Source organism: Passer montanus, unplaced genomic scaffold (assembly GCF_014805655.1).
Source record: "Passer montanus isolate IOZ18808 unplaced genomic scaffold, ASM1480565v1 scaffold15, whole genome shotgun sequence".
Taxonomy (NCBI): Eukaryota; Metazoa; Chordata; class Aves; order Passeriformes; family Passeridae; genus Passer; species Passer montanus.
In genome coordinates this window covers 4014263-4030687 of record NW_024362051.1, presented here as the reverse complement: position 1 = coordinate 4030687, position 16425 = coordinate 4014263, and the positions used below count along the sequence as shown (strand labels likewise).

Genomic DNA, 16425 nt, shown 5'->3' with positions numbered 1-16425 from the left:
TTTCTTGTTTAAAGAAAGCTCTTTGCTTTCCAGACACGCTCCTGAACTTATTGAGAATTGAAACAAGGTTTTGTCCAACAAATAAACATGCAGGCACATGATCTGCATTTGGATTAAGGTCTGAATGTGTCAACAATCAAGTTCTGTCTCTTCATTTTGCTCATTGCAAGAACAATGCATTTCATTTCTTCCTAATAATCCAAAATGACAATGTGCTGGCAGAGGAATCACAGCATATGAATTTTAAAAATACTGCATTAAGTCCCATCAAAGCAACCAGAAAAGATGAACTTTGACTGTTTAAATGGATGCTGTCCCTGTTGTCAAGTCAGATGCTTCAGCCATCAAAGGCAGAAGAAACAGTACAGTACGTTTTCTTTTTGAACATGCACAAACTTAGAAGCAGATGCCAACATTCATCCTGATGATGTTGGGAAATGACCATCTGAATGTTACAATACTCCTTATCCCTTCCACTAGAGGTCAGTTTGAAGATGCTGTAACTGTGGTACATTAAAGATAGATATTGATTTAGGCTAAGGGAACACATTTTGCAAACTGAAGTGTGAAAGCATATAGAGCCTTAGTAATTGGCAAAGGTAACAGACTCTGACAAGATCTACATTAACTCTTATGTGGTCTGCTTATGGCATTTACCATTATTACTCTAATTTTTTAAATCACTGCAGAGATTATGAGAAGCCATAATGCAAGCTATTGCTTGCAATCGCAGAAATCCAACAAAGTATGGGCACAAATTGCAGTCAGAGAAAAATGAGACTGAGACAACTCCAAAAATCAGTCGTAAAGAACAAAATGTTTGCAAACAAAATAGAACAGAAAGCACTGCAGTGTTCCATAATTTAACAGAATGATGTTAGATATGATGGTGATGAATGATGCAGAAATGTCAATCAATGTAAGTTTTAATGCTAAACATCTTTTTACAAAGTGCACAAAGCAAGCACAACAATGCAACAACAGCAGGAACTCAGTAGGAAAACACCTACATGTTCAAGTTACTGGATTTTATAATACAGTTCAATTACCAAAATTCCCTCAGAATGTGTGCTCAAAATGGAAGTTAATTTACAGTATTTTATAGGTTTATCTACGGCTATGAATGCACAATTGAATTGTGGGAACTTGTGTGTCAGCTGAGCCACAGTAACAGCTGATGTGCATATTCTTTGCTCAGGGCACACAACAGCTTCAGGTAACTTTTTCAAAGTTACTGCTGCCCAAAATGCATGAGAACTTGTATAGACACTGTCATTGGATTTTATCTCCCTAGCCTGGAGATTTCCAAACCACAGAGGAAGTATTTTAGATATAAATTAGTATAAGCTGTTATCTGCCATACTGCCAAGACTATCACAGGAGAGCAAGTGATACTTCATGCAATGACAATTCTTATTTTTAGCTACCCAGCAGGGTGAGTTTGGTCTCCAGATGCTGTGCTGTCTCTATTAACAGCTCCTCTCTGTTGTCAATTGCAGCTTCTGCCTCCCGACGAAAATTGGCCCATTTTTTAAAGTCATCTTCATTCAAGACCTGCACAACACAATTTAAACAGTGTTTATTGGAAATTGAAATAAGAGAGGAATGCCAACATTCTGGATCACAGAGACTCAACTCCTATCCAAACTGGTAAAGTACTGTGTCATCTTTAAAATAACTTTTCCAATAGAAAACTGCAAGAACAAGTAGTTTGTACAAATGATCTACAGCTGAGACTCAAAAATGTGACATATAGAAACTTGCTCACACAACTCTTGCTTAGCTGAGAGCACACAGTTTCTGAGGGCTGATCTACATTTCTCCAGAGCTTGAATATGATCTATTTGTTGCACATTGACAACTTCTGTATGAAAGTATGACACTAAAATTCACTAATTCAGGCTGAGAGTAAGGTTTTTGAAAGTTGAATGCCAAGCAAAAGAGAAAAAGGTTGGCTGCTCTGCAGACTCTGTTTCTTGCTTGGAAGCATTGTAGAGTAGGTCAGCTACTCAGTAACTCAGAGGAGTTACTACAGCAGAAACAGAAATAAATGTTTTGAGACTGACTAAAAACCTCTCATTTGGTCACATTGAGGAAAAAGGAAAAAAAAGACTCCAGACAAGGCAAATAGAGGGACAAAGAGATGGGCTGTATCTGGCTGGTTGTCTGAAGCAGAATTATAATCACTATATTTTTCTGGCAATTTTATTGACATGTGTGGAACCTGGTGCTCTCCCACCTTCTTAGCTATGCACAGGGTTCTCAGTCCATCATGGGCATAGTAGTCCAGATGCTTCTGTGTTCTTTCTTTTATTCTTTTCTGTCTCTTATCTGAGCTAATGTCACCTATGAAACACAAGGAGAAGATTCCATATTTTAAGTACAGATAATTTTCAATCTAATGGCCAAAGATTAAAAAAAGTTGGCATTGGAGAAAACTGGATTCCATTATAATACCAAGTTCTTGAAAAGCTCAAAAGTATTGGCTGTGCAGAAGCTGAAATCTTGCTAAAACTCCTGTTTCCTTTAAGATAACATTACTTGTGGGGTTTTTTTTTGTTAATAATACAGCACTCTTGCTGACAACCTGAAAAACAACAGTCAGGCCCTTATGACAGTATTATTGCAGAGTACACAATCCCCATGGGTTAGTATTACCAGTGAATTTAATTATCCCATTTCATATTCTAAGCACTTCTGAAGTTGAATAAATATCTCAGTTCTGATCTGCAAGGATAACACTAGACAAAGCTTATTCTTTCTTTATACTCCTAATATCTAGATATAGTATTTCATGCAGAAAAAAACTACAGCACACTTATTGTCAGTAGACACAGCAGAAAAATCTCCCTGGCTAATTACCTGTGGTGGAGTTGTCCAGCAGGTCCATTATTACAGAGTCAGCACCTTTTGTGTAGACAACAATCTCCTGGGTTAGAGGGTGTCTCACCACCACAGACATCCTTTTCCTGACTGAGTCAAACCCCAGGGTGTAGAGGATGTCAAATGTCAGCAGCGTGCCCTGTGGCAGCTGCACTGTGACCTGTTCGGGCGTCCGGGACACCAGGATGAAGCCGTAGGCCTGGGCAGCATAGACCAGAGCTGCCTCGTCTGGGCTCTCAGCCTCGTAACAAAACTCTGTTGGCAGAGAAGTGTTGGTTGCAGACCCAAACACTTCATCCAAGGAAGGAGCACCAATCTCTGTGCTGCCCTTGTCCTGGAGCTCCTGGCCTCCACTGCTGGCAGAGCCGTCGTTTTCATTGTCACAGCCCTCCAGCACAGCAAGAGGCTCCTCGGTGTTCTTTGCGCTGAAGCTGGCACCAAGTTGTGAGCTAGACTGAGATGATGAAAAAGATTGACTAAGGCTTGCTAATTTTAGCCTTTGAAATATCTGATGAATCTTCTCCAGGGTGATTCCTGAAGGTTTTATTGGTGGTGGGATTGTGACCTAGAAATAGGAGAAAAATGAAGGTTAAAAATAAATAAATGTGAACTTTAAGACCCTTCTCAAAACCTCTCTCTACTTTTCTGCATCTAAATAACAATAACTGCAACTTCCTGTTTTCCCCTCTCCTGCCATTTAACTGTGGTGGAAAGACTTAACAGAGAAGCCATATGTGAGATGGCATCCAAATTTGATGGTGATTTGTATATCTGCTTCTGAAACAAAGATGTAATGAAGCCCTTGTAGTTCTGTCAATTGCCTGGCAGATCAGAGAAAACCCAGGGTGTTCAACAAACCTCTTACAGCATATATAATATAAAATCTAAAAGAAAAAGTGCAGATCCTGTGGTAGCCTTCAAACATAAGACAACAAGCTAGGAAGGGATACACAGGCATGGAAGCAGTAGATATTACAGAAAATATAAAGGAACTAGAGGCCAACTCTCAAACAAACAGTTTTTCACCACTTCAGTTTTCACTGGACGCTATGTTGTTAAATGGAAGCATGATACATTTTCCTCATGTATTTAAGGTTAGATTACCCTTTGCCTTGGCTCAGTAGCTGTGGAGACCAGAACTGTATTGCAAATGGCAAGAGCAAGGAAAAAGTCAGTAAAGGATGTGGAAGTCTTCATATGGATAAAAGGAGAGAAGCTTTCAGTCTGGAGGGCAGCTTCTCGCACTCGCCTCAGCAGCCTGCTGTCGGGAGTCACGTCCTTTTCCTGGAAGAGAAATTACTCAGTCAGGATTATTTTCATTTACCCTTGTCCTCAAGGAATAACTGGCAACTTCATAGATTTCTTGAATTTAGACCTAGAAAATGCCTTTTGTGCTTAACATCTATGGAAAGATTATGTATTTCAAAAAGCTGCATCACTAGATAATTAGAAGGAAATGCATCTTCAAAAGGAAGATGATCTCAGAATTTTATTTCTTTTGAGATCTACTAAAAATCACAAAAATCTATACTGTATCCTTTAACTTGGAAACTGCTCACTCCTGAATTAAAGGGCATTCCAGATGAATGTATACTTGGGGTCTCCCAGTTCAGTGTGGAAGCTGATAGTTATTTCAACAGAGAACATTTTGTGCTTATGGTTTAATTACAGCACTATCACTTTTTGTTTCCAGAGCAGTTTCATTTTGCACTCAGAAATAGAAGTGCTCTCAAATTTTTCTTCAGTTTTTGCAATAAATAAATAAATACATATTTACTTGTTCCTGAAATGTTTCTGTAGTTTTACCACCACTCTCTTTCTAATAAAATCTAAATTTGCAAAACAAACTACTTAACAATGTCACTTCCCTACAATTTAATTTGATGTAGAACTATGGGAGTATTACTTTTAATAGAAATTTAATGTTAGCAAAATCTAGTTTGGATTAAATTCTGGGCCATATTTAACAAGGAATTCCAAATTTAAAAGACATCTTCCCATGAACCAACATGCCTTCTTTAAGGAACTGCCAAAGTTATTTAGCTGCTTTCTAGTTCACCTCAGCTATTGCCCTCACCTCATTCCATCTGGCAGAGTTTTCCCATGTTCTGTAAACAGGCAACAGAAGTCACCCAAGAACCTTTCTGGCTGTACTGTGCTGAATGTTACACTCCCTCTTCTGCTTGCTAAAGCGACAAGTAGTTCTTAAATAATCCTAATAATTATAAATGAATCTACTGTTCATTTTGCAGCTCGCTGAAATCCAAAGCTGGAACAAAGCTTTGCACTTTCCCTGCTCCAGAAAGTTCTGTTTCTTCTGGCTCAATATTTTAATGTGTTTTTACTTCACATACAGGGACATGTTTGCAGTATTGATGGAGTCCTTTCTCTAACAAACAAAAACATGCTAAGGATAAGCCTTATTTTTTAGTTATCTTCTCAGGTCTCCTAAAAAGGATCAGAGGCTGGAAAGTTAAAGCTGCTGATTTTAAGAAACCATTTCACAATATTGCACTGCAGTGGTTCTGTGGGTGATGGGACTGTGCCAATACCATGCTTTGTACACAGAATAATCCCAAATAGCTAACAGGACAATTCCAGTGAAGAACACATATGTGCAGCTAGAACTGTTCAAACAGTTATGTCAAACAGTTATGTTGGGAATTCTATGAAATTTGAAACAATAAAGGTTAGAATCTCACCAACACCTTGCATGATTTTTCATTCAATTTCTTCATTCTGCATTGCCACAATTAGAATGAAAATCACAAACACCAAATTATTACATGTGTATCTCATCTCTCCTATCTGTCATGATCCCACTCAATTTCTTTTTCATCTATATCCTCAATGTCTGCTGCAAGTTCTTGTCAAAAAGGACAATGCACTACTGGGCATTTCACTTCAGCAGCAAATTTCTGAACTCAAAACTTTCCTCTGGAAAAAATCGAAAATTGACAGGCTAATTGTGGCTTCAGAGACAAGTTTTAAAAACAAAATAATAAAAAAAAATCAATGTTTATTACAACAATTTTTCTCATCTTCTTTTTCACATTAAGTGAAAGCAGCACTGACCTGAATTTTCAGCCTGAATGTATATTAAAAACCCAAACCAAGCAAAAGGAAAACGGAATAAAACAGCACTAATGATGATAATCATTTTAATTTGCCAGCTTTTCAATGTTAACAATTTTAGTTAGTGAAAATGCTGACATAAAATGGCTAGTGCCATTCAGTTTTAAGGTTTCCTCATTAACTTGATAGCATTTCTTCTACTCAATGGCATGAAAATCTGATGACCATGGGACAATGAAAATATTTGTTAAATGTTTCTGGTTTCTAATATTTCTAATGTTGCTAATAGCAAGGCACTGCTTATTTGAACTATTCCATCTTGAAGAAAATGTACTGTCACTCTCTTTATTCGCAAGAACTCCTAAAGGTAGAGAGAGTAAATGTTAATTTTCTATCATGTTTCATTGTTGAAAGATGGATTTTTCTTACAAACATCTGTCTGCTGACATACACACAGGTCTACAAACACATTCTCTATACCAGGAGTACTCAGGATGCTGCAGATTTGCAGCAGAGTAAAAATGCATCAGATGAGTTGATGCAATTTCCAAAGGGCTGGAACTATAGAGGTACCAAAAATTTATTTTTTCCATTTTATTAATAGGAAATTGTCTCAGGTGGCAAAGGATAGTACTATGTCTCATTTAAAGGTCACACAGGGCAGGCTCTGTGCAATATCTAAATATCTCTATTTTTACATCTTTACAATTGTCATAGGGCATTAAAACATTGCTTTACAATGAATTAAAAAAATATTTATTTCTAGAAGAAAAAGAAAAGGCCTGGCAGTAAAAAATGTAACTGGAAAATATACTGGCAAGAAATTTCTTGATCATCCTTCAACAGTCATGACATATAAGAGTTCTCAGAAGTCATGGCTCATGGGTTCTCAAGAATCCACGGAGATGTTCTCAGCAACTCACGAGGTTTGGGCTGGAAAATACTAGGATAACAACGTACAGAATTCCCATATTCCAAGAACAGTAGGAGTTCTAAGTGGTACTTACTACATGACAGCAGAATTGAATGAGGTAAGTAGGATCTTATAACAACTGCAGCAAATAAAGTTCTGAGAATTCTTTTATTAGACTGTTTTTTAAATGAAAAGATTTGGATGTGTTTTCCAGGCCTTTTGTTTTAATTGGAATTCTAATTTTGAAAGTGTATGACCTTTTATTGTTCACAAAAGCCTTGTTTGAAACGTCTGTTAAAAAACTTTCAAGAAGAGCAGAACAGTCTGACTTTAATGAGGCTGTGTGAATTTGGGAAGCTTCAGACCTAAATTGCAACAGATCCTGCTCCCCCCTGACTGCAGCCTGCATGCTCCAATCGAGGACTCTGATTCTTTGTCTCCTTCCCTCTCTTAGCTCCAGCAAGGCTCGGATTTCTCCTCTCTTCCTGTTGGCTTTCTGTGGCTGATGTCACATTAATCAAAGGGATGGGACCACGATCGGACTAAGAAGGGTTTATTGCTTAGATAACATCAGTCTCCAAGGCCATGAGATTTATAAGACACCAAGCAGTCAGCCATAGTCTAAGATGGTCATAAGTTCTTTGTTGTAAGACAGTATACAACTTTCTAGTCCAATGGACAGCTGCCACAGAGTGTTTTGCTTTTCTAACCTGTCACCTTTACTTCTTTCTATTGCAATGTGGATACTTTTGCCCAATAAGGTCTTATTACATGTCTCTATGTGTATCTCTATTATAACATCTAAACTCAGCTTGTTCTATTACAATCACATTACTACACTATAAAACCCTTCATCATCTTATCTAATACAGTTTCTTACTTAAGGCATATTCTACAGAAACGTAAGTTTGTGATTTCTCTGTTCAGTGCCTGTGTACCTTCCTTTCACATCAATCTAGACATCTCTAAGGCTGTGAATCAAACCCTCTCGAGTCTGTGAAGATTTCTATCCTTCTGATTCCCACAAAAGCAGCAGAAGGGGTGACTTGGGAGGTGTTGCTGCAGGTACTCACGATGGGGCTGCTGAAGGCCACCTGGGACTGGCTGCTGTCGCGCCGCCCGACCGACCTGCTCCTGCTGTGCCCCTGGGGACGCGCCCGGTCGCTCTGGCACCTCCTCAAGGGCCTCATGGTGCTCTGCTTGTAGGTGGCTGGCCTCCCAAGATTCATGGGAGGAAGAGTGAAATGCTGAAGCTTTGCAAAATCCTCATTGTCTAAATCCAGCTCTCTCTGTGTTTTCAGTCGCCTGTCTGTAAAAGAAAAATGAAACCTGACCTCTGATTCTTTTGTGATTTATTCTTTCATTGTTTGGGAGGAATTCCTTGATCAGTTAAAAAAAAAACCTGAAACAAACTAAATCAAAGCCAAAACATTTCAAAAGCCATCACCAGAAAAATGCCCACTGTCCAGCAATTTCTGGCAATTGCCACCGTTATTATAGCAAGAAAATAAAAATGTGTTTTCAAAGTGATCAGTCACTTTTATAAGCTTCTCTTAATGTTTTGTCTCTTCAGCTGCTTTTTGCATTTGGAACAGGAGAGTGAAATATGGTAATTCACAAATCTGCTAATGTTTTCAGTCACAGAACACAAACATCTTTTTGGCAGCTGCTTGCCGGCTTAACAGGATCCTTTCCACTACACAGAGCATGAAAATAATGACGAAGAAGGGCCCTGAGTCAACACCATGAATTCAGAGCACTGAGTGCCAGGATCCTTCCGACCCGGACTGCAGCCAGGATCCACTCCAGGAAATGAGTACCTGTATTTGTCATATCACACAGAAGTGTATGTTTACATAGTCACAGAAATAATTACTTTTGGACCCACTGAGTTTAAATATTAACTATAATCAGTTTGTGAGCTTATAAAAGGTTGTTCGGTGCTCATTTAGAAATGAAAGAGAAAGTGTTCTCTTTGAATGGGGGGCAAATCCTGGAGGTGCCTGCAGAGGGATCTGGAAAACCTTTCCCATCTGACTTCTGAATAATTTAAAACACCTTCACTTTTGTGAATCTCTGTTACAGCAGTCCCTCACAAAAAAGTGACTATTCCACAAAACTCCAGAGGGCTCAGTATGTTTAGATATTAATATTTAAATTAATAACATTTAATTGCTCAGACAAAAAAAAGCAAGTACAAAAAAGTGTCTCTCACCATTTTCCTGATGGGAAAACTCAATTCCATCAACAGTACAGCGTCGGAATACCATTTTGTTTTCTGTTAGTGTCCCAGTTTTGTCTGAGAAGATGTACTGGATCTGTCCAAGGTCTTCAGTAATAGTGAGGGAACGGCACTGGATGGGCAAATCTGCTTCTTCATCATACAGGTCAATGTCATTGTGAATTAAGAAGACTTGGCCCAGTTTGACCAACTCAATTGACACATAAAGAGATATGGGGATTAAAATCTGGAAGAGAGTTTAAATTCTCAGTGAGAGGTGAGATAAATTTCACTGCTTTCTATCAGAAATGTCCTGGCACAGGTATACTAATGATTTCCAAAGAAGCAGTTCCTCCTAGAGACGTATTTTAGGGCTGATTAATAATAATTCAGGGGTGAAAAAAAATCCTGCACACAATAATGGAGAAACAGCGATAAGTGCCAAACTTAAGACTAAATTCCTAGAGTACTAAATTCAGAGGTGGGTCTTTTGAAGGGTGCCCTTACAAAGCATGTTTTCTGGACATAGGGTCATGCTTGCTCTTACCCTTCTGAAACTCTGAAAGGATGGACTAGCACAGACTAACTTTTAGTGCAGAAAAGTTTCACAAACCATTACTTTGCACACAACACTTCCCACCCACAAGATTCCTTGCCCTGAAAGAATAATGAATTCTTAAGATGCACAAATATTCTGTCTCAGTAATGAAGAATAATCCCCCAAGGAATCTCTGAGCAGCTCTGAAAGTTATATTCAGATTTTTTTTTTCATATTAAAAAATTCTGTCCACTTAAATCTCAGCACTGACATAAAGAAATCTGAAAAGTAAATGTAATTTTTCCCCTCACCCAATAAAATACTCTTTCCCAATTAGGCTTAATCACACTCAGCTATACAAGTATCCTACTTCTAATTTAGCTTCTTTCCTGGACCAGATGAACCATACCTAGTTATTATTCCCCACTGGCAAATTGGCAATTTTTGTTTCACTGTTTTTCTGAGCTGCTAAGTGGCCTTCTTATTTTAGAATTCTGGATATAGGCAGAAAAAAAAAAGCTGGCATTTGGATGTAAATATCTTCTTTATTGCATCTGCTAGCTATTCTGAGTTAAAGATATTATACATGTATTTCCTATCTATATCCTTGTGGGGTTTCAATAGCAAGAAAAAAATCTGCAGTAAGAAAGAAAAAAAAAAAAAGAAACATTATTTCACACTTGACTGATTTGAAACACTCCTAGCAATATTTTCAAATAGGATTAAGAAGGCACTGCACAGCTATTAATGGATATTAATTGTTCATTAGTGATTATACTCAATTTTAAGTAGTAGCTTCTTCCTTGGAGGTAACAGAGAGGTTTTTGTCTTTTACCTGCAAGAGGATTATCATTGTCAGGAACATGTAGAAACCAGCAAGAATTGGAGACACAAAATTGCCATTCAGGTCTGGGACATCATAAGGTGGATGCTCCCAAAAGTTTCCAGTCCAAATGCAATGTCCTGTAGGAATGAGATACAAGACTGAAATCAGCTGAGCAGTGGAGTGAGAGACAAAGCTTCTGAAATGTGCAGATATGGACTGCTCTGCTAACAGAACAGAGAGAGCATTTCCAAAACAATGCTGCAAATCTTTTGGAGAATGCAAAGCACCTGCAGAGCTCTGTAGCACATGCACATAATTGATATACCCATGACAAATGAGTATTCAGGGATATTTTCATTCACCTCTGCTTCATCTGGTGTTTCCCACAGCTCTTAGCTCTGCACAGATCTTTTCTCATTCTGTGTTTCCCTGCTGGAAGATTCCATCTCTATCACCTATCCATAAAAATCCTCAGAGCTGAAGACTCTCTTTCCTCTCACAGAAATAAGTCTTAGAACTTTGTATACAGACAAACTAAAATATTTCTTATTTTCTCTGACCAGTCTTGATTTCAATCTGTGTTCACTAAGAATTGAAAAATCTCCTAAATTCAGTCTGGGCAACTCATCTTTACATTCCTTCAATTAAATCATATCTCAAACTGCTTCTTCCTCCATGTTTTAAATACCAGCAGATATCATTGCACTGCTACAACAAAGCCTCTGTTCCAGGACTTAACAACATCCCATCACAAATGTTTTACCACTTTCCATACTGTCCTTATTGAAATAAACTTTTATCAATGAGGTTTCTAAATTTACAGCATCAGGAGCTTCCCACAGAGCTAAGGCAAACAACTTGTTTTCCCTCGTTGCATAACTTGTGCAGATGCCAAAAGCCTCTATCAGTCCAGCTCAAATAAAACCTCCATTAGCACCAGTTAACCAAGCAGTTGGTTTGCAGCATCTGCCTACTGAAATGCTGCCAAAAATATTCAAATTACTTCAGCAATGCTCTTTGGCTGCTTCAGACCACAGTCACATCTGAACAAGGAAAACTCTGCTCTACAAGCCACTTCTTACCCCAATTCATCACTGTGTGCAAGAACAATCCTGATAACTGATCCACCAGTGATAATTTTCCCTAGAACCTTACATTCAGATAAGGCTGCAAAGCAAGAACTCGTGGTAGAGCCTCTGGACATTTTGGATGGCTGAAAGGTAAAAGACTTTTTATGCTTTTACATGTTTCACTTAAAAGATGAACATTTTTTTTAACCTGACTAGAAAAATTATTTTTCAAATGCTGATTTTTTTCATCTGAGACTTCTTTTAACCTTAAATTGAAGGACTTTATTACTCAAGAGCCCCCACACACCAAACAAGGCAAGTCTCTAAATCCAGATAACAGCAGCCAGGGAACGAGGAAAATAAAATCTTTCCCTCACACACATCTCAGTTGTGAAACTGAAATCTCATTTTGATGCCAAAATTCCCACTGCAACATGAAGCAGTAATACTAGAGAGGAGATCAAGGCAGTTCAGTTGTTCACCTGTTTTGGATGGTCCTTACTTCCCATGGTATCACACCTGATGACTGACTGGTGCCACCCCACATGCCTCCAGGGCAGGCACGGGAAGACTTGATTTGACTGTTGCTTAATCACAGCAGCAGCACTGAGTAAATCCATTAAAAGAAAAAGGGGCTCATGGGAGCCCCCGCTATCTCCTTAAAGCATGGCCCCATTCAAAAGTCTGTACACCTAAAATTTGGTCCTTTGCTCTGAATGATGAGATCCTGTTAATTCTGGCCTGCCTGGGACAGATTGCAATCAGAGCTGGAAGGCAAGCAGGTGCTTACACACAGTGAAGATGATCTTTTTGAGATTACCAATCCAGTCAGTTAACAAACACCAGTTAATAAATTCACACATGCTCACCTGCAAGGACCCCAGAAAAATGCAGGCTATTACAATATAAGCAATTACTCCATTTCACAGCCTGATGTAAAGGGGCTTTTGAGAAGGAAGGAAGCCGTGGAGGATGTAAACTGAATGAAATAGTTATGAGCAGCTCATGGGTTCTAAATTGTGTGTCTCTGTTTAATACCACTCCCAAACATATTAGAGGAAAACACAACTGAAATGAAAGTAAAGCAAAATCATTTAACTTTTGCTGCTATGCACAAGGAAGAAGCACCCCCTCAGGAAGCACTCGGGAAGGAAGGAAGATCTCAGCTGACAAATATCCATTCCTACAATGCACTCACAGGATGGCTTTCTCTTGCTTTACATGTATGATACCATGGTGGGGATGAATCTTGTCTGAAACATTTATAGCCATGTTTTCTTCACTGAATTGCTTAGATTTACCATCTTAACTCACCTATTGGAAAGACCAAGGAGTCTAAAGACCCCAAGAGCATTATTCACCTGTAGATCTCACTCATGTCCACAACATACATTTTCATCACCATTTGGGAAATAGATTTTTGTCAGTGCTTCATACCTACAGCTCCAACAAGGCACATCACAAACAGGAGTCCCACACATAAGAAAATATCCATGTTCATCCTCTGCTCTATCCTGCTGCGCTTGTAGCGAGGGCCGCTGTTGTTCAGCATGGCCTTCGTCTCATGACCTTCAAAACACAAATTAATATTATAATATTTATGTAATATGTTGTATTTTTGTTTGGTTTTTTTAAAAAGCTCCCCAACTGAGAGCAGGACAACTAATGCTGACATTCAGAACTTTCCTTGTCCATCTTCCTATTTGACTGAGACATCAGAGTCTAAATCTTGAAGTTTACCAAAAACCTCCATTATATCACAGGTTTCAGCTGTCATATACATTTTTCTGTCCCAATGACAGTGGATTAAGTAGGATCATAAGGTTTATATAAACCATCAAAAGCCAAATATCCATGAGAAGAACAAGAAAATGAAATGTATGTTTTTGCATTTTATGAACAAATTATTTAGGTGCTATAAAGATTCCTGAAAACTACATTTGAATATTTTTCAGCAGCAATTCAAAAGCCACTAGATACATTTTGCATATTAAATAAAATTCAACAAGTCAGTGAAAAAAATAATATTTAGCTTTTCACAATTTGGTTGTAAAGTGCTGACAAAACAGTCATATGAGAAATAAAAAAATCCCCAGTCCTTAATCTTAGTGAGAGAGAAGTGAGCTGCTATAATAATAATAATGAAAAAAGGACTGCTGCAAGAAGTCAAGAAGCAGAAATTACTTTTTCAATTCAATTTAATGTTATCTAAACTGTGGCTCCACAACTGGGATATCTGGACACCATCTGTTGTTACATTGGTTTGTATCTTTTATGTTTATTTCTGCAGTCCTTTTCCCTGAAAATACAGACCCTGCAGGCTCGTATTTAGTTTTCATTTGTATGTGCATGATGTGTGTGACAAGGACTGTTTTCCAAGCTGGCTTTTAGCTTTCTCTGGGGAAGTGATTTAACCCAAAAACTGGAAGTTAGGTGCAGTTCAATCACACCTGCTGGATTCATTCCAGGTTTACATCAGCAGTTATTAATTAAGAAGAGAGCTAGAGAGAAAATTAGTCTCCAGCCTTATGTTCAGGACATTCACTCAAGAGCTGGGGCTCCTGGCTTGCCAATCCAATGAATATGTAATGATGTACACAACCTGGAGCTGTGTCAGTGGGACCAGTTTATGCTACCCCTGCTCCTGCCCTTCCACCTCACACATAAGCACAAACCCTCTTGTCTCACTTAGGCAGCTTTTCCAGTGTACAGGCTGGAAGCAGGAGATGTGTGTTCAGTCCCACACAGGCAGAACTCAGAACAAACCCTAAGCCTTTTCTTTGGTGAGCAAAATCTCTTAACCACCGAGCTACACTGAAGGGGAGAGCACTGCTCCTTGAATTTCTGTTCCTCCAGCAGCTGTGGGAATCTTATTCCTCACTTTTCTTTTATGTCAGGCATAATGGAATGGTTTGTATTGAAATAAAACAAATCCAAAGCCCTCTAATCCCTCCCTGAAAACCCTTAAGGAAGTGTTGATGAATTTATTTCAGGAAGAAATTGTGATGAGCTTATTTCCAAATATCAGTTCTACCATTCCTTTCCACTTCAGGTGATCATCAGAAAAAGGACACTTCTGTAACACAGTTATCACCTCGTAAGGAAGAGAAAATCAGAAATATGAGAAATAAACTGCTTTGCTCTCCTCTAATCCTCAACCTTCCTATGTGAAGCACAGCACCTCACCTACCATCCCAACTTCTTTATTTCTCTAGATAGATATCTATTTCTAGATGCTGATGGGCTCTCTACTTCTAGAAGATGATGGGCTCATCTAAAACTTCTTTCTGGTACTTTAGTATATGAAAAGCATATAATTCTTACTGCTGTTCCAATCAGAAGGAGAAAACTACATTGGCTGTCAGTCTGTAATGAGGTTTTTGTGTTTTAGTGCTATTGCTCTGTGTAGAACAATTTGGGTAGCCATGAAAAGTACAACTGTCCTCGGGTCAGACGAGAACTGCACAGCCCAAGCAGTGGCACTGAGTGATGGCTGCACTCCCCACAAAGGCTTCTATTAGAAAGAAAGTTTGAGGAGTAATAGAGTCATAAAAATGGAAAGTGTGCCATCTTATTATGTGACTGATCTTGATTGTTCAGAAAAGGTCACAGACCATGATTAAAAGCTAGAGTATAATCAATGTCAAAGAACCCTAGAAATGAAGACGATACTGACTGAAGCCAGTCTAATTTTAGGAAAAAAAACCCAAAAACTTTTATGCTGACATTAACAATAAGAATTCAGTCGGAAATTGATTTGAAGATCTACTCATATGAAAATCACCATGTCTTGGGAATAACTTTAAAACTCCAGCCTTTTCTACTGGCAGCTTAAGAAACATAAATGGAGATCCCCATTAGGATCTGTGCTGGTGGTCAAGAGAACATACTGGGAAATCTGAGCTAAACAGAAGAAAATGAGGAACTGCTACAGGAGAAGGGAAGATAAATTACTCCAATTATATCAGGAATGATCCCCACTGAGATTTTTATACAGTAGCTGCTTAGAAAAAAAGATTGCAGAGTTTGGCTCTGGCTCTCCTCCTCTGCCCGGTGGGCACCACCCTTGCATGTGGTGAGAGACCTGCAAAGTCAAAGCTGCCTTGGAATCAAACATATGGGAGCTGCAGACATTCAGAGTCCAGTTGTGTGATACTGAAACAGACAGTCCGTTGTCAGGAAAATTGTGCCGGGCTGTGCAGATGAATCTAAGCTAAATGACTCCTGTAAAGGTGTGACTTCTCTTTTCTCTTAGGTGGTTCAACTCTGAACCCCTTGCTGCTGATTAGACATAAAACAGTTAATATAACTCTACTGGAAAGATAATGATAGCTAATGGGATTAATTGTTGTGTTTGAATTGACTTTTATTTAATCTTCAAATAAGAGGGTAGCTGATACACTCTATCTGACACAGAAGAGGACACAGCTGGCAAAGCCAATGATAAATAATGCTCACTGAGTAAAAGCAGTGGTAACATTCCAAAGGTAAAAGATGCTGAGAAACAGATGAATTGACCCACTGCTGAACCTGGCACTGCTGCATTTCATCTGGGCACCAACACTGTGTCTCTTTGTCCATGTCTCCTGCACGAAGTTCATGGCTGCACAGACACACTCTGTGTCAGCACAAACCTGTGCTGCTCCTGCCTTTTCTGTCACCTCCAGCTGCTGCCTCACTGCCTCCTGCATGCTGGCACTGGCACAGATTGAATGCATGAATGAAATTCACTTTTTTCCCCCTAATTAGCTCTTTAGCTGCTCCAGTTTCTACCCTGAGGAGCCAGTGGGACGTCCCTTAGGGCAGCTGTGTAGATTTTATGACAGATGGAATTAGTAATATAGCAAAAGCTGAGGGTTAAATACACCTGAGCAATTTTTTACTTGTCTGGATATTTTT

General features: G+C 38.8%; 1 protein-coding gene across 1 annotated transcript in view; it reads right to left on the bottom strand.

The window, feature by feature from the left end:
* ATP10B (ATPase phospholipid transporting 10B (putative)) overlaps window positions 1–16425 on the bottom strand; it is a 140498-nt gene that overhangs the window by 13655 nt on the left and 110418 nt on the right. Inside the window, exons 7-14 of the mRNA XM_039701857.1 lie at window positions 12964–13095; window positions 10466–10593; window positions 9087–9339; window positions 7945–8180; window positions 3988–4167; window positions 2863–3448; window positions 2240–2346; window positions 1428–1554 (exon numbers count right to left, since the gene is read on the bottom strand). Coding sequence (XP_039557791.1) covers window positions 1428–1554; window positions 2240–2346; window positions 2863–3448; window positions 3988–4167; window positions 7945–8180; window positions 9087–9339; window positions 10466–10593; window positions 12964–13095 — 1749 coding nt within the window. The remainder of the gene's footprint in view (window positions 1–1427; window positions 1555–2239; window positions 2347–2862; window positions 3449–3987; window positions 4168–7944; window positions 8181–9086; window positions 9340–10465; window positions 10594–12963; window positions 13096–16425) is intronic.